This window comes from Epargyreus clarus, unplaced genomic scaffold (assembly GCF_041222505.1).
Source record: "Epargyreus clarus isolate Ecla_fem2 unplaced genomic scaffold, WU_Ecla_fem_2.2 ptg000001l, whole genome shotgun sequence".
NCBI classification, from domain to species: Eukaryota; Metazoa; Arthropoda; class Insecta; order Lepidoptera; family Hesperiidae; genus Epargyreus; species Epargyreus clarus.
This window is the reverse complement of record NW_027332209.1, coordinates 9,086,818-9,106,115: the sequence shown is the minus strand read 5'-3', so window position 1 is coordinate 9,106,115 and position 19,298 is coordinate 9,086,818. Positions and strand designations below refer to the sequence as shown.

Below are 19,298 nucleotides of genomic sequence, written 5' to 3'. Positions count from 1 at the left end.
TATGCAGTTCGTACAATTGAAATTGGAACTTCACTTAGGTAAGTTCGTTTAATTTCTAATTATACACACCACAGTAAGGAAGCTAAACCAGCAAATAACAATTGAAGACAATGACAAATAAATAAAAATCTGCATTCCAAAAATATTGTTCAACTTCTTAGCAATGCTGAAATAAAATCATTTTTATTATAGAAATAGAGGCGCTGTTTGGTCTGATTGACATTTCCATAAATTCATGAAAATACTTAATCGATTAGGCAAATCAAAACGAACACTAATAAAAAGCAATTCTCACTTACTTAATTCTATTTTTTTAGAATAATAAGCCAATAAAATATAGTTTCTGTAATTTGCAATGTCTTTAAATTTTCCTACCAGAGTAGTTTTTGATGAGTTGCGATAAAAGATTTTATTTTATTTAAACTTTTTTGGTCATCCTTGTCATAAGTAGTTACGGCATCCTCTAGATCTTCTTCCAGTAGATGCAAGAGTGTGCTCAAAACGAAGGTGAGTGCTATTAGCAAACAATCACATGATACGTACAGGGCCATGTGTAGTAAACAACCTGGAATAATATAAGCACTGTGATTAATTGATTTTTATTTAAAGTGAAGTCCTCAGGGGTAGCAGGGCATCTGTGGCCGACCCCAGGTAGGTATATTTAATCCTATCTGGGGTTGATTACAGATGTCCATGGGTGGCAGTAGCCACTTACCATCAGGTGGACTGCATGCTCGTCTGCTACTGCTATATTAAAAAAAATCACTTGATAAACGGTGAAGGAAAAACATCTTGAGGAAACCTTCGTGATTAATACGTGAGAATTACTAAAAAAAGCTTTCAAAGATATGTGAAGTCTACCAATTCGCACTTGACCAGCGCGGTAGACTATCCTTTTCGACGGCCTAATCCTTTTCATTCTGAGAGAAGACCCGTGCCCAGCAGTGGAACAGTAATAGGTTGATGATGATAGAGGTACTAGCATAAACTCTATGGATTAACCTTTTCAAAACTCCACGATCAACTTTAAAACTAAAGTATATAAGATATACCATACAATTTTAATACTTACTTGTTGTAAATATGTAAAAGAAGGCTAGAGCATATTGGAAGTGCGAATTAAGCCAACAAAAGAAATACATCTGTAGTGGAAACAGGTATTTGATATCTTCAGACCCTTTGTAAATTTGCTGAATCGTTAACAAAAGTGGCACCATTTCGAAAAATATCAAAGCCACAATTGCACTAGTAAGAAACACTAAAAAAGGCATGACTTGTAATATTATAAAAATCAATATTATTTTTAGTAAAAAGTTCTATAAATTCCAATGAATACATTGCTGTAAATAGTTTTACATCACACCAGTATCAGATCTCTTCAGGCGCCGAAGCCAGGTTTTTAATGTTTTAGTCTTCTTTTCGGAATCCATTCGAGTGCGCCATATTTCTGCAATGTCATTAATTACTTCTCTAATTTTATCCTGTTTGAAAAATATAGCCATCATTTTGACTGCATCTGAAAATTCAAGAAGACATATAATATACCTACCTAAGATCAGGTGGGCTGCATGCTCGGATGCTACTCCGATATTATAAAAAAGCTGACCAAGCAAGCTTTTAAATTGCTTTATTTATGAGATAGAGAAACAAAGCAATAATAAAAGAATAATAAGAAATTACCTACCTTGAATAACCAGTATTGCACTGGGTGCAGCATTAGCGACTTCCATGAATGTGGCCCCAGTTCTATTACTCATAGTCACATACATAATCTGACCCACAAATATTGGTAGGAATAATGCGTTAAAAATACAAAACCTGGCATATTTTTGAACGAAACTCTTGTTGCCCTCATAGCATATATCCAAACCTATCAAACGTAATATGTTTGTATAGCGAATGAAGGTATTAACGAAATCTGGGGGTAATCGTTCCATGTTGTAATTTTGTAAGGAACACTTTCATGAAAGGAAAGCCAGTAAGCGTGTAGCAAAAAAATAAAGAAACTACCTACCTAAATGTCACATGAAATTAAATGTTCATTTTTTTGTACAGTCCGCAGAAGTAGCCGTTGATGGTACCATTATATCATTTTACCCGCCTACGGAGGGGTCTTCGAGTGTGTGTATATGTACATAATTCGACCTCTCCCACGTATAATATCGTAACTGCAAAATGACAACTTTACAGGAGAGCGTTTCAAAGTTTCGATTATGCTAAAATGCGAATAAAATCTGCATTTCTGCAGGTATCTCTTCGAAATTCGGTACCTATATACATATAATATTAGACGCTTTATAACGTAACTTAGGTGGATAAAACACATTAAAATAAGGCAATTTATGCAATAAAACGAAAAGGTATATTTGTGGGTTAGGGGGCGTTCAAGTATTACGTAACGCAATTTGGGGGAGGGGGGTCTTGTAAATCGTTACGATGCGTTACAGGGGCGGGAGGGGGTCTTTCTTAATATTAATAGTAACTAATAGTTCGGCTGAACACGCTCTTTGTATAGTCTGGTTGTCATTTTTAACGGTTCTCGCAAGTTGGCAAACCTTTTCGTTCATATTTCACGGGTACCTAATCCCTAGATTGTATTGTAAGTCATTTAATGTTGTTTTCGTTGTCAGTATTCGTTAGTGTTTTTAGACAAGTAGAGATGGGTTGTACCTACTAGGTAAATTTGGGACTAGATATGCCTGTTCCTAGTATTTAAAAATACGTGATCCAGAAACCTGTTCCACCTAGTCCCATAAAGTCTCATTAGTTAGTACAATTTGGTGTGGACTAGGTACTTATTCTTGGACTAAGAAGGTAGTTCGTTCATGCCTAGCATCAATTCGTAAGGGCGGTAAGGGTTGCATGCGCACTCACTAGTAATAATGAATTGCAATCTTTCCTTCATACATTATACAGGCTTAGGACTGCAACGTTAGATTCATCGAAATAGTAGTTTGATTTATCATTAAAGGTTTCGTGAGCCGGCGCGGCGTCCACCTAAATGACATTCGTATAGATTCGGAATAGATACACGACTGAACAATTCTGAATTTTCACACATTTGACATTTCATACTTAATTCGCATCGAGTATCTGTTTGATCCGACAGCGACTACGTGTAGTTATAAAGGACAAGTATATTTTTGCCTGCCCATGAGTTGAGATTTTATTACTTTTTACTCTTATTCGCATTAAAAATCTCTTGTTTTATTTCTTAGTATTATAAAGTAAATATGTAAAATGTCAAAAATCTTCAAAAATTGCGTTACGTAATACTTGAACGGCCCCTTACGATATTATACGTAGGAGGGGTCGAATATGTACTCGTATGTCCCATTCTTTGGAGCATCCTGTAGCGCGAATCACTTGACGGACTTTAACATTTGTGGTGTCATTGGATTCGGCTAAATTGTGGATTCTTAATTCTTTACGTACAATCTTGTCCTATTAATTTAAATACTACGATTTATTCGTTTACAGATGTTTAATTTTCACATTTCCTGCTGAGCCCCTTGATTTAATGTCGTTTAATGATATCATGTCGAAACATTTTTGAAGGCGGTAGAACCCTTTGTATTTCGACTCCGGCGGCACCACCTATTTCTGCCTAATAACAGCAGTTTTAGGCGCTGCTGTGTTCCGTTTTAAAGGGTGTGGTAAGGGAGACAGACAAACTTTTCCTAGGCGTTCCAGCTTAGTCCTCAGGGCGGCGCATCTGTGGCCAACCTCAGGTAAGAATATCTAATCCTATCTGGGGTTAAATACAGACGCCCAAGGGCGGCTGTAACCACTTACCATCAAGTGGACTGCATGCTCGTCTGCTACTCTTATATTATAAAAAAAAACATACAAATATATAAGTTTATAAGAATGGCACCATTCGAGTGACCCAAATGATTAGGAAAACTTCATTTTCAGGGTGGTACCCTGTTAGTCCCATTGCTGATTTCGCCCTATATCTCGGGGCTCGAAGCGTACCTACTCCACCACGATGCTCCAATATCGGTGGACAGGTAAAGGTAGTTTTAGGTATTACTTCTTTTCCCTAGTAGTCCCTGTTGCTCCGGGACCAGAATAGCGCTACGGTATCCCCTGCTTGTCGTAAGGGGCGACTGTAAGGGGGCTTTCAGGGTCGCGGATGGTAAGCTTGAACCGCCCGGAAAGCGACCCCGAGTAGGACGACGGTATGTGTGGCCGCATATCGTCGTACACACCAGATGATGTGGCGAGCTTTATGCTCACTAGGGTGGAGCCTGACGGGGCAACACGCTTAGAGGACTCCGGTTCCTTTGGAGATCCCGGAGTCCTCATTGCAGCGTCGTGGACGGTCACCGGGCGGGTTTTAGTGCGGTAAGAATCCCACATAACTCCATGTCGCTCCCACGGTAGTGGGTACCTTTTGAAGGTTTCCCCCTCGTCAACGAAAATAGTATTACTTCTTAAAACAATGTGAATGAATTTATCGAATCAAATTCACTTTCTGCCCTTACTATTGAAGTTAGATTGGATGTAAACATGAATAACTAATAAACCTGACCAAACGTCACCAGCCGCACTATAATTAAGATAATTACCAATAATTTTTAACTCTATACTCATTCTATTGCCCCTATAAAGAAAACTCCTTCTAAAGGTAGTCATGTATTGATATAGTCACATAAAAGGTACCTACAGAGTAACAATATTACTATTGTATGTAACTAAGTATTAGCGATCAAAGGTATCATAACTATATCCACGTTATTTGTCTGCTCTCGCAGAAGTTCCCGACTAGAATGTCGCTCCCTTCAAACTCGAGCGTCGCCATGATGTCATCCCGACTTCACATACCTTTTATATCTGTGTTTGATCTGTAGTTTCAAATGAGTGTCTTATTATTTTAATGTAATGTGGTAAGGGATATAGGGAGAGACATTCGAGCATAGTTCCCAGAGGTAGCGGCACATCTGTGGTCGACCTCAGGTAGGAAACTAATCACCTACATGCTTGTCTTCTATTCTGATATAGTATAAAAAAAACTATTAAAAGCGGATGAAACCTCGGGGCAAATCTTGATTAAAGATAAAAAAATGATAATATTTAAAAAAAAACACATTAATTCATTCATTGTAATTTAATTTTTATTGATAGTTAGGTAGGTAGGTATATGAAACAAAAACGAAGATAATCTTGACTGTTAACACTACAATAAATATTACAGTAATGTATTTCACACTAAGTTTCTATACTTCAAGATTTTGATACATTTGGTTTATTAGAGATAGAAATGACCACGACGTGCTTAGTACCTGCAATTATAGGTATTTAATCAATTATTATATTAGTTACTTATATGTAATAGGTATAGGTAGGTTCTATAATTATAAATATTGGATAAATATCTCCTCGATTTTGACGTTTTGCAAATAACCGAAATTTTAAACATTCTATTTAAAACTTAACTAGTTCCACTCAAAACAATAATACATTTAAATGTATTTGCAAAGAAACAACTATACAGGGTGAATTTTTAAAACGGGCCTTCAGGGCCAAATCCGAAACTATAAGGATTAGCGAAAAATGCTGAAAGGAGTTACGAGGCCGATTTTGATAAAAACTAAAACTGCATCATTACTTTTTTAAAATATCTTTTTCCCTAGCCGGGAATCGAACGAGTTCATTTTGAAAAAAAATACCCCTTCTATATTATTCTACTATATGATAGTGTTGCTTATAAGGATCAAAATCTGGGAAGTAATGATGAATGACAAACTAAAGGAAAAGCCTGAATTTTAAGAAAATACATATTTTTTTATATTAATTTGGCAGTTAAGTTCCCGCCATTCATCAATTTAAACATTTCGCGTATTAACAATTTTTTGGCTCAATGTTTCAAATCATTCGAAATGGACGTTTTGTTCTTCAAGGATTTATATTTTTATGTCCGACTTAGTTAAGGTTACTTTTAGGACCATTATAATAGATTTAACTTGCTATGGGCGGAGTTTCGTTTAATACAGATGTAAAATTGACAATTTGCGAGAATGTCTTTTTCGAGTCAAATCCGAGTGATAACTAAACAAAGAGATATAGAAAATCATATTTACTGTTGAAACGTAGTTATAAACAACAAACAATAACAATTTACTATTTAATCACTTATTATTACTATTTTTATTAAAACATAAATCCTAAAAACGGCGGTAATTTACTTGCCAAACTATTACTTTCTCATACTAAGCCGTATGTCACGGTTATAACATCGAATAATTAGTTGATTAACCAACAAATTCTTCAATGGTATGACTTACGTATGTTTCTAAAGAATTACACATAAATAATTTGTTATGTATAATCCTTAAGGATTACTATGGCAATGTATGGAAAAATATGTATTTTCTTCAAAATTTTCCTTTTCCTTTAATTTGTCACATAACATTACTTCCCAGAATTTGATCCTTATAAGCGACACTATCAGATGGTGGAATAATATAGAGGGTGTAATTTTTTTCAAAATGAACTCGTTCGATTCCCGGCTAGGCAAAAAAAATTTTTAAAAAGTAATGATGAGGTTTTAGTTTTTATCAAAATCGGCCTCGTAACTCCTTTCAGCATTTTTCGCTAATCCTTATAGTTTCGGATTTGGCCCTGAAGGCCCGTTTTAAAAATTCACCCTGTATATCCACACCAACTGGACCCGTGGCGGTCCTCCACGGTTCGGTTTGCACGGACGTTCTTGTCACGACCGTGCAAGATGTGGAATGAACTTCCTCCTGAGGTATTCCCAGAGCGCTATAACATGGGGCTCTTCAAAAAAGGTGCAAAAAGAGCTCTCCTTCAAAGCCGGCGGTGCATTGGCGACTCCTCTGGTGTTGCAAATGTCCATAGGCGACGTTAACTACTTTCCATCAGGTAGCATGTCTGCTTTATCGTAAGGTACAAATATATAAAAAAAAATTAGGGAAGTATCCTTATAGTCCGCGCCACACTTCAAGGCCGCTTTGAAGTAAATGCGCGCAGGTGTCAGTCAGAGAGCCAATGAGGTAGCAACGTAAGGGCACACTAACGCTGCTGTACCCGTGGGCGAGAGCGGGCAGCGGACGGATGCTAGAGGGCCCCGCGCTGACAATTTACTATTGCGACGCGACTCGTTTCTATATTCGGAGCGGACTAGCAGTTTGGCGCGGACTCCACTTAGTTACGTAAAATTTTAGTATTTACCTTAGCGAAATTTGCCAGCGTAAGATCAGAAAATCCTAGAGCACTCAAATAGCATGCTTTTTGCGCCCTGAAATCACTTAAATACTAAGATTCAAAATTTCAAATTGGTTTAATTTAGGAAATAACATATAATTTACTAAGTAGGTAGGTTTATGTACTAAGTACGTAAATCAAAAATATGACAACGTAGGTAAACCCTGTAACACACGAAAAGGACCTTATAAATCTTCAAATAAAGGTAGGTACTAAAAGGTATTTGATTTTTTTATTGCTTGGTTGCGCTCATGCAAGCCCGTTACATAAACCTTCCACATAAATATAGAGGAAGAATATAACAGAATTTCGATAAGCCTACCTATTCATAATAATCACAATATATCTTCTGAGTTTTACGTCCTTTGTATACCAAACACTTCTATAGGCAGCTTCACATATGCCATAGCTCTGCAATCAAGTAAATTATTCTTTAAACTGTTGATATGAACGCGTAAAAATAAATAAAAGATCAATTACCGTATCAGCTAGAAGTTGTCCCGGCCAGCACAGACTCCAAATGGCAAACATGACGTACGACAGAGCCAATAAGTTTTTCAATAGCAATTCATGGTCAACCTAAAAGTACCTAGAAGTATAGTCCGCGCCACACTGCTAGTCCGCTCTGAAGATGTTGCGAGCAGATGTAGTCATACAATTTGATATGGGGACGAGATTCGTTTCTATATTCAGAGCGGACTAGCAGTTTTTCCTACATAATATTATTGTCCCAGTGCTGGGCATGGCTCTTAGAGTGAGACGGATTTTGGTGATAGTGCAGCGTGCTGGCCAAGTGTAAATTAATAGACTTCTCTTATTTTTGAGAACTTTTTTTTAAACTCTTAGGCGTATAGGTTTGCTTACGATGTTTTCATTCATGGTTAAAGCATGTGATAATTATTTTCTTTATGCAAATGTACTTACGAATATTAGTCGAAGCTAGGACACCCTGATTGCAAGGCAGTTTCAACCAACAGGCTATCACTGATTTTTTAAGCCGTATATTCTTTCTACATCAAGATATTAAATATGTGACCGACCGAAATTGCTTTTACGATTCATCATGCTCTCATTTTACGATAGAACATTTATATGCTACATTCATCTAGAGAAAATTTCTAACGCTCAAAGCAATAATATTTTTGTATAATTAATAGAACAGGCGTAATAGCTATGACTATATTTATCTTCAAGCTTTTTTGTGTTTAGTTGTTATAGCGGCCTCCATTATACATTATACATTAAAAAATTTCAAGTGTCTATTACGGTTTAAGAGATAGAGAACTGTAACGGGCAGACAGCGGAGGCTTAGTAATTCGTTTTTATCCTTTAGGCACGGAACCCTAAAACTTTAGGATGGACAATTTGTTGGATGGAAAATATACAAACCACAGTAAGAAAACCAAACCAGCAAATGATTATTGAAGAGAAAGACAAATACAGGAAAATCTGCATCCCAAAAATATTGTTCAATTCCTTAGCCAACCTGAAATAAAATTAATTTGTGTAGGAATAGTGGCGTTATAAGTCTATATCTTGAAAGACCAATTATTATCGCTACATCTTTTAATATGACAACATTACGGATTATTTTGTTCCCCTTGTTAAATATAATACTGTTATATTATTATTAGCTGTCGTACATAATTATAAATATATTACAGTACATGTATCTACAAATATAATATTTGGCTTAATTTTCCTACCAGAGTAGCTTTTGGTGCGTCGCGACAACATGTTTAATTTTATTTAAACTTTGTTCGCCTTCCTTCTCATAAATATTTACCGCATCCTCGAGATCTTCTTCAAGTAAATGCAAGAGTGTGCTCAAAACGAAGGTGAGTGCTATTAGCAAACAATCACATGCTACGTACAGGGCCATGTGAATTAAACAACCTGGAATAATATAAGCCACTGCATGATTTATTACAAGACCAAAAAATCCCACTGATTAAAAATATAGTCTATGTCAGTGCCACAATTCAGACGAATCCAATAGTATATCCAGTATAATCATCATATGATAAAATCCGGCAAGCCATTTGGGCTGCAGGACGTGCCAAAAATGATAAGTAATGCCTATTGCAATAAACATTACCTACCTACCCTCCGCAGCCAGGAAAACAAAGTAAATACTCAATTCTAATAATTTTGCATGATTATGACGTCATGAATAACAGGAATACTTCTTCAAAAATAAAATAAATATTTTAAAAAACGCTTTATACACTCCCAGCCCCACACTAGGATTCCCTGTATCGTGGGTACCATGGAGACAAACAAAGACGAATACACAAACACTCAGACCCAGAACAAATATCTAAATTCATCTTTCAGATACCTGTCTGACCGGGAATCGAACCCAGAATTCTTTGCGCCTCACATGGTGACCGCTCCGCCTCGCGGGTCGTCAAAAAAGGAGTGTGCGTAAGATACATGTTTAGTCCGCAAAACAGCTAGTCCGCTCTGAATATAGAAATGAATCGCGTCGCCATAGTAAATTGTATGACTACACTTTCAGAGCGGACTAGCAGTTTGACGCGGACTATACTACAAAACGCATATAAAAGTATGTTACATAAACACTTACTCGTTGTACATGCATGAAGGAAGGCTAGAGCATATACGAAGTGCGAATTAATCCAGCAGAAGAAATAAGATTGGAGTGGAAACATGTATTTAACATCTTCATTACCTTTGTTAATATCGTGAATTGTTAACAAAAGAGGCGCCAATTGAAAAACAAACAACGACATCACTGCGCACGTAAAAATCACTACAAAATTAATTTGGATTATTAAAAATGTGTCATCTAATATATAAAATTCTCGTGTCACAGTTTTCGTTGCCATACTCCTCCGAAACGGCTTGACCGATTTTGATGAAATTTTTTGTGCTTATCCGGTATCTATGAGAATCGGCCAACATCTATTTTTCATCCCCCTAAATATTAGGGGTTGTTCACCCATAACATTTTTTTATTTATATGTCAACACAACGTTTGCTGGGTCAGCTAGTTTTTTAATATAAGTACCCTTGTTCAAACCAGAACTGTGTTCTAGTTCGAATGTAAGACTGTTTTTACAAATTATAAGGCATAAATAATACATTATTAATACGGAATTGCTTCTAAAATTTTTATCCTATCCTATTAAATATAATGGGCGTTGAAATAGTTCACACCAGTATCAGATATCTTCAAACGCCGAAGCCAAGTTTTCAATGTTTTATTATTTTTTTCGGATTCAATTCGATTTGACCATATTTCTCCTATGTTCACAATAACTACACGTATTTTATCCTGTTTGAAAAATATAGCTATCATTTTAACTGCATCTGAAAAATCAAGAACATTTTACATATTAATACCAATATTGAGAGAAGGTATATAATATGATGCTATATCACATATCGTTTCAGAAATTATATCAGTTAAATATTATCAGTGAATACTTTTTGGTTGTTATAATTAAAGATATCGATTTATAACATAAAAGAATAAAACTATTTTTTTGACCAATTTACCACTATTATTATTCCCGCGCAAAATACATAACGTCAAGACCGTTCTTTTTCTTTTTTAAGCTAACCCATACTATAGCACCTGCCAGTGATTATCCTTACTAATATTATAAATCCGAAAGTAACTCGTCTGTCTGTCTGGTTGTCTCTTCTTCACGCCCAAACCACTAAACCAATTTTAATGAAATTTTGTACAAAGATAGTCTGAACTAGGGACGGCGATCTAGAATCGATTAATCGGAGAATCGATATTTTGGACCCAGAACATCGATCATTTTAATCGATATTAGTAAGGATTGAATCATAAACTATGCATTTGATCAAGTGATGATCTTTAGCAAAGTTAAAGGTACGAATTTTCAGTTTTATGTATGTTAGTATGTTATATTCTTTTCTTTTAAACGCGGGCGAAGCCGCGGGCAAAAACTAGTATAAATAATAAATACAATATTAAAAAAATTTTATGATGTAGTATTTATTTTATGATGTAGTATCATAAAAATAAAACTATATAATTAATTTAAATAAGCAATACTAATAATAAAATAATTTGAATAGATTTCTAACACAAGTTTTATAAAATATGACCGCCGAATCCCGATTTCTTCATAATGGTAGATTTGTAGGTATACCCAAAACGGTTTGATACTGTTACTGACCCACCATTAAGCTACGCGTTGTTGTCAGTTGGTGAAGTTATAAATAGTTCCTTACCTTGTAGAGAAAGTACTGTACTAGGGGCAGCGTTAGCGACTTCTAAAAATGTAGCTCCAGTTCTGTTACTCATAGTAATATACATAACTTGACCTACAAGAACTGGTAGGTATATTGCGTTAAAAATAAATAACCTGCCGTATTTTTTAACAAAAGTCTTATCGCCTTCGTAGCATATATCCAAACCTATAAACCGCAATATGTTCGTATAGCGAATGAAGGTTTTTACGAAATTTGGGGGTAATTTTTCCATGTTCTATATTTTTCTAGGAAACACTGTGATTAAAGGAAAGCCAATTGACGTATAATGCAATTGTAGACAGTGTGCCTACCTGAATATCAAATAACAATTTAATTGTTCAGTTGCATGTAGGTTGTAGGTACAGTCCGCAATAGCAGTTTTATCTGATTAATGTTATAGAGGATTGATCTGAATTCTAAATTTTGGTAGTGGCATGGTTTTTTAAGTTTTTTTTATTATAATAATTCTTTAAGTTACAATATTTTCGTATTTGTCGTATCAATTTTGATTATTATTCATATACAGTTATAAAAATTTCAAATTTCCTTGAACAGATGCTACTGCCAAGCCACTGGATTTAATCCAGTACAATACCATATGCCATATAATGATATTCATATCATGAGGGGTAAATAAATATTACTTAATTAATAATTTCTTAAAAAAAAATTAACAATATATTATTCCTGTCCATACTATTAAATTATATATGGTGTGAGTATATAAATAATTAATTAACCTGACCATATGTATCGACTGCTCTGTAATTAAAATAATGGCAGACATTTTGCTAGCAAGTACTATTAAAAGACTAACTTTAAAATTATAATCCAAGTTTATGTTTTAAAATTATAATCTTAATACTCTATTACTAATTATAATCTTAATTCTAATTTAATCCATTTTATTTTTACTTCCACATTTTAGAATTACATGTTCTAGATCTATAGTCTAAATTTTAACTAGATGCACCCTGACATACAAAGTTTTCATGAATATTTAAAATCGTTAGAAAATAGCCAATACTACTATGTACTTAATTACAATAGGTTTTATAATTTACCTACACGTTCACAAAGACAGCAAGAAATATTAAAAACAATTGTTGTTTGCATATTGTGAAAACTGTATAAGAGCACCAATTTTGTAATAACAGACATTTTAATTTTATTTGTTTGGTTTTTTTTTTTTTAAATAATGGCAGTTTTTGCACTTTTATTTGACATTACTTGAATTCAATTTTTACCATATCAGTTAAGAAAAAGATAACCTTCAAAATCATTCCAGAAAGTACTTAGTTCAAAACTAACTAGGTATCCGTGGGAACCCAAAAAGAAAAAGAAAATTGTAATAAAAATTTATTAACTAAATACTCATTCACATTTCCCCATCATCAGAATCCTCGATATCGGCGAGGGCTTGCTTCGCCAAGTTCTCAGCGGCGGAAGCCACTTCGCGGGGCACCAGTTCATGACGTCCATTGGTGTCCTTCGACACCCATGAAAGCTCCAACTCAAACTGCTTGTCTTTGAGTTCGTCATGTACTAAGTAGATTCTGGAATAACATATACAGGTTATAAGAGAGACGTAGAAAATAGTAAAATATATAAAACACTTTATTATAATAACTTGCTGACCCGGCAAATTTTGTACCGCCTCAAAATCTATTTATCAAATATATTTCATGTAAAATATAGCCTATGTTACTCGTGGATAATGTAGCTTTTGAATGGTGAAAGAATTTTTAATATCGGTCCAGTAGTTTTTGAGCCTATTCATTACAATCAAACAAACAAACAAAATTTTCCTCTTTATAATATTAGTATAGATTACATTATTATAGGAATATCAAACTTGACTAGTGTCATATTTTTTATTAATTGGCAGCACAACCCTAGTAGCACTAACAAAATAGTAAAGTACAATTTATATCAAGTTAAGTTTCTTTGGAATCTTGGTCCCTTAAGAGTTTTATAGAAAGAATGAGGATTTATATTTTTTATATATAATAAATTATTAAATAAAATTTATTGACATAGGTCTCCAAACTAATAAACCAATGGAAGTAGTAATGGTCCAGCATTGTCATTGTTCAGAGCTGTGCAAGCCGACAGGGACTGACAAAATAAAAACAGTGAAACAATTACATGCATGTGGCTACATGTGGAAGAGAATCAGGACCATTCTGAGTGTTACCAAATTTCCATTAAAGATGTGTGGGGAATTTCACCTTCAATAAAGTTGTGACATAATTATCACAAGGACTCACAGTTGTTTGCCATATACAAAGACTTCAAAAGTCTGTACTGGTTTGAAAATTCATCACTAACACTCCTAACCAACTCCTAATAGACTGACGAAATACAACACAGTAGTATGAGTGTTGTTTCCCAATATGTACTTAATTAAACAATAACATCTGTTAAATGTACTTACATTCTGGCAGCTTCCTTCACTAGATCTTTAACGGCGAGATCAGCAAGTTTGAGTTTCTCTATTTCAGTCTTTGCTGCCTGCTTGGCTTTGCCCACGGCACATCCAAAGTATGACTGGAAATATCAAGAAAACACTTTAGTATCTGTTTAACTTATATATAAAATTCTCGTGTCACAATGTTCGTTACCCTACTCCTCCAAAACGGTTTTACAGATTTCCACCAAAATTTATATGCATATTCAGTAGACCTGGGAATCGGCTACTATCTATTTTTCATACCCCTAAGTGATAAGCGTTTTTCACCCTCAACATTTTTTTTATTTATATGGCAACACAACGTTTTCCGGGTCAGCTAGTAATAGATACATTTGTTGAAGGTGGTAAAACCATTTTTCATTCTACATAGGAGGCACAACAACCACACCTATTTCTACCTAACAACTGCTCAGCGCTGCTGTTTTTGGGTAAGGAAGACATGCTTATTTAAGGAATTCCAACTTAGTCCTAATGGTAGCAATGCATCCGTGACCAACATCAGATAAGCTCTCATCTGACCTGAGGTTGTTTACAGATGTCCATGGGTAGCAGTAGCCACTTACCAATACGGTCTACATATTCATTTCCTATTTCGATTTTACAAAAAACTAGCACCAAAATACTTACAAATGAAACTCCACTAGGATCCAACATGTACATCTGAGGTCCATCATGTTCAGACCAGGTTCCCATGACAACGGAGCAGCCGTAAGGACGGACAGCGCTGTACAATGTGTACGCGTGCATGTACATAGATACACGCTCGTTTAAATACTTAAGTGGAACTGGGATGCCATACTGAGATCTGTAGTTGGATGCTTCAGAGCGTGCTGTCTCCACAATCTGCCTTGCGTCTGAGATGAGACCAGCTACCGCCTATAACAGTAAAAAAAATTTTTTCTACACATCAATTTTATTACGAAATTGCCGTGTTTATGAGGCTTACTGTATCTATCTATTTAATTTCCTAATTTCGAGAATACAAAAGACGTTTGGTGGTGGTAAAGTCATGGTTCAATTTCAGTAGCACAACTTCTACACATATTTCTGCAATATAATAGCAGTGTTTAGCACTACTGTGTTTTATTTTGAAGGGCGTGGTAAGCAAAACACAATGTTATGAGGTGTTCCAACATAGTTCTAAAGGGTAGCGACATATATGTGGTAAAACCCAAATGTGATTCTAATCTTATTTGGAATGATTTTAGATGTGGATGGGCGGCAGTGACCACTTACCATCAGGTGAACTATATACTTGACTGAAGATACATAGAAAACCCCCTTTTTTAACCATGTATGAAATTTGAAAAAGTCATTAAATATCTTACCATTCCAACATGTTCATCGACGTGAAATATTCTTTTATTAGCACCGGGCTCGTACAGCTTCGACGTTACGAGTTTTTCAACTGCAAACACAACTCCATCTCTTCCTCGCAAACCGATGACCGTTCCCGAATTTTCGACAGCTTTACCCGCGTATTCCACTTGAAACACCCGTCCATCAGGCGAGAATTGGGAAGCGGATAGATCATACTGAAAAACATCGATGACAACAAATGAATAAGCATAATTGAGAAATTATAACCTCACAACGCTGCAAATTCGGTCGAAATTCCACAACAATGCAAAAGTGGGCTGTAAAACGTCTGTATTACTCTATTCAAGTATAAATTAGCAGGGGTTTATGTAAAAAAATGTGCAAAAATCTTCAGTGTTAGAACAAAGTTATCCCGGTATAACAGAATATTTAAATATTTACTCCTGTTCCGATTGAACTCATCGTGGGACTGGATTATTATAATCTTGATTATATATATAAAGACACTCAAAACATATGCTTCCAATTATTTGCTTATTTATTTTAATATTTCAAATTATTAGCGTTTGCTCGCTTGAAAAATAAAATGACGATGACAAGCAACTCGGTAGTTTACACAGATTATATCTATCACACAGATTATGTCCACAGACTACGTAGGGACCATGTATGATAATATAAAAATGTTGTCTTAATCTGTTATATATATAACATGTACATAGTGTAATATAAGATTCACATTTAAGATTATTATTTCTCAATTTTTTTTACTATAAAGTTAAATATGACTAATAAAATGATGAAAGATTTGTTTCAATTTGCTTTGCAAATTAAATTTATGTTCGAAAGTTTCGTAAGATGGCGGTGTGATGTGATAACGTTTGCCCTAAATTGGCTACTTGACACTTTTTGGGAAACTGTTTTAATGAATTCATATACGTATTATATATGCCTTTCATTGATCATTTTTTCGAAAAAGGGCTATTTATTAATAAAAAACATATTTTTATTACGGTAAACGGAACGTTACGCCAAAACAGGCGGTCAAGTGTCATTTCGTAGCGTGACGTCAACACATTGAAAATATAGAAATAAACTTCGACGTTACACATACTTCAGGTTTCGATGTGATCGACAGGTTTCGATGTAGTGACGTCACATGACATTTGAGGCAGCACTGTCGCCGTTTTGGGATTTAAAATCCACAGATAAAAAATCGAAAATTTCTTTTTAAAAATTAAAATACTTAGAACATATTAAAAAATAAACGAAATACTGCATAATTTATGTTTACTTATAAGCTATCATATCCAACATATTTCATATTTTATTGTTATAACTGTCAAGTACCCAATTCGAAGTACGAAACCAATAACGTAGTTCAACATTCTAATGCTAGATGGCGCATTAACTTATATGAATACAAAATTAATATAAATTTAAATAATATCCTTGAATTTTAAACGATTAGGTTAATGTACCTGCTACCAGGGTTACATTAAAATCAAATGTATTAAGTGTTATAAATGTATTGTATTGTTATTATTCAAGGTATCGTAGACTGGACCACATGTCCAAGTAAAACTTAATTGTTTTGGAAAAAAAGGTTTTATAAAAATGTTTTTTTTTTAAAGTTAGAATACATACGTAGTTATGGGGGGCGTGCCCTTTAAATATTGGAGAACACTAAACTATTACTAGTGTAAGGTCACATTTATTATTATACTTTATTGCGTTAGTTTAACATTATAAAAATAAATAAAATTAAAATAAGTTTAAAACCTTTCACTCGAAAAATAATGCTGGCCACATATTTAAATTGGCTGTAACGCTGTATTCGTGATTTAAAAAAAACAAGTGTATTATGGCGGGAAACGGCAGATGTCAAGGACGATGTTTGTGGAGGTCATGGAATTAATTAAAAATAACTAGCTGGATTCAAGTCTTTCATTGGAGATACCCCCAACAATTCAGCCAGTGGGATCGCCTGCGTAAAACTGCGTAAGTTGATTTATTGGATATATTTAAATACAACAAATTAGGAATCGATACAGAAATGTTGGTTGACACAGATTGTCTCAAGTTTGCTATCTGAGTTTATTAAATAGACACGTAGTAGCCTAGCCGGCCGTTTTACAGGAATTTGATTGGCTCAAATGGTTTTCTATTCATTTTACCTTATTTTGATATAAAATATATAAATCATAAGAGCTTTATATGAGAAGTTCTTACCTATGGTACTTACTTACACAGCCGAGATATAAAATGGCGGTAACGTTGTTATTAATATTAATATTCGTTTAGAAGAACTTTAATGTTATAAGACAACTTTTGCAGGCTTTAAATTATTAATATTTTGTGATACATTTAACACGTAACGTTTTGGAGTAGGTATGTGTTAAATATTTATAAGTATATTACGAATAATAAAAATGGCCCTATATCAGTAGGTACTAGGGCTCATTGTGCGGATAATATTCGAAAGTAATTACTGTTTTTTTAAAGTTATCGATGTTCTATTGTTTAACATCGTATAATAATTGAAAATTAGACGAGCTTACCTGTAAGCGAAGTCTGATTATAATTTTATGAATGGTGATCTGAAATATAATTGAGAATTACAATGTAGTATCCTTCTTCCCACTCGTCGGCATCGCGATTGTTTAGCCTTTAAAAACAAAAAAAAGTTTAAAGACCACTGACACTGCGTATGACAGTGACAGCTCCGGATTCCTCACTTAATTTAGAGTCTATCATTTCCAACTTAGTCTCCTTGATAATATGCATGCTGTCTATATCTAGGAGACTCTTGTTCTTATTGTTGCAGTATGGGTTTTGATTTTGGGAGGGTGGGTAATTATATTTCAGATCACCATTCATAAAATTATAATCAGACTTCGCTTACAGGTAAGCTCGTCTAATTTTCAATTTTATTTCATGGTGATCTGAAATATAATTGAGAATTACAATGTAGATGTTTAGAGACAACTGCAACAATGGGACATGTAATTAAATTAAAGATTTATTACCATACATATATATTATTATATGGATTTAATTACATTGCTGAATATTTATTTGTTCTGCATCATATGGATGAGATGTTGTGAAATCCATAGTGCTTAGTGAGATTTATTCTCAATAATAAAATATTTATTATATTTAATATTTATATTATTTTTATATGTATATAAAAATACAATATGAAAATATCATATTAATAAGAGTTTTTTCTCTTAATTAGGTATAATTATAAAATATACATAATTATTAGGATTGCAAACTGAATATTTACTCTTACTGTATAATATGGATGAAATGTTCTGAAACACATAGTACTAAGTGAGATTCCCTCTGAATTAGATGAAATAATATTCAGTGCAATAATAATGCAATATTTTTCTCTAAATATATTATTACTAAAATTGGCCAATAATAATAATAATAATAATAGTAATATTGTAATTTAGTCAGTGTTAATAATTATTCAATTCAAGCTTTTGCACCTTGCAAAAAATAAATACATACAAGGTCGAAAATATGTTTTCTACCCTCCATAGTATGTCATAATTATGTGTAGAATGAATTACTTGGTCAATTTTATTGACACAAATAATACTATTTCCTTTGCTATATAGCAATATGTGTATAAATATGTTTCATATGTGATGTGCATTATATAATTATGTACTTTTATATAATACTATACTTAAATGTACCAGTAGGTACATTGTATGTATTCCAATATTATTAAAATAGGAAGCCATCCCATGTTGAATATTAAGGAATTAATACCATTATTTATTGACAAATTATGATTGGGTATTTGATTTGATCTTGGGATGATATACGCCCCATGTGAGATAAATTTATATTTTATATTGTAGGTATACCCGGTATAATATTGGGTGTTATACCTACTTTGTTTCTTTATATTAGTGTGCATGTTCAGGAGGGACATGATCATTCTTAGATCAATGAAACATTTTAGTTTTATATGACTTCCTGTTTTTGT

The 19,298-nt window shown here is 34.0% G+C and overlaps 2 protein-coding genes across 2 annotated transcripts; both read right to left on the bottom strand.

Annotated features, from left to right (window-relative positions):
* Nucleotides 1–5,148: 5,148 nt before the first annotated feature.
* LOC140757459 (odorant receptor 85c-like) lies at nt 5,149–11,912 on the bottom strand. The gene is made up of 9 exons (XM_073093217.1): nt 11,470–11,912; nt 10,417–10,569; nt 9,824–10,009; nt 8,940–9,129; nt 8,623–8,719; nt 7,714–7,812; nt 7,556–7,644; nt 7,201–7,267; nt 5,149–5,288 (listed from the first exon to the last, which is right to left on the bottom strand). The coding sequence occupies exons 1-9, from the start codon at nt 11,720–11,722 to the stop codon at nt 5,223–5,225; spliced, it is 1,200 nt and encodes a 399-aa protein (XP_072949318.1). The 5' UTR covers nt 11,723–11,912; the 3' UTR covers nt 5,149–5,222.
* A 920-nt stretch (nt 11,913–12,832) lies between these two features.
* Prosalpha7 (proteasome alpha7 subunit) lies at nt 12,833–15,897 on the bottom strand. The gene is made up of 5 exons (XM_073093095.1): nt 15,725–15,897; nt 15,292–15,498; nt 14,591–14,839; nt 13,928–14,040; nt 12,833–13,046 (listed from the first exon to the last, which is right to left on the bottom strand). Exons 1-5 carry the CDS (start codon nt 15,743–15,745, stop codon nt 12,869–12,871), a joined length of 768 nt encoding a protein of 255 aa, XP_072949196.1. The 5' UTR covers nt 15,746–15,897; the 3' UTR covers nt 12,833–12,868.
* Nucleotides 15,898–19,298: the final 3,401 nt, after the last annotated feature.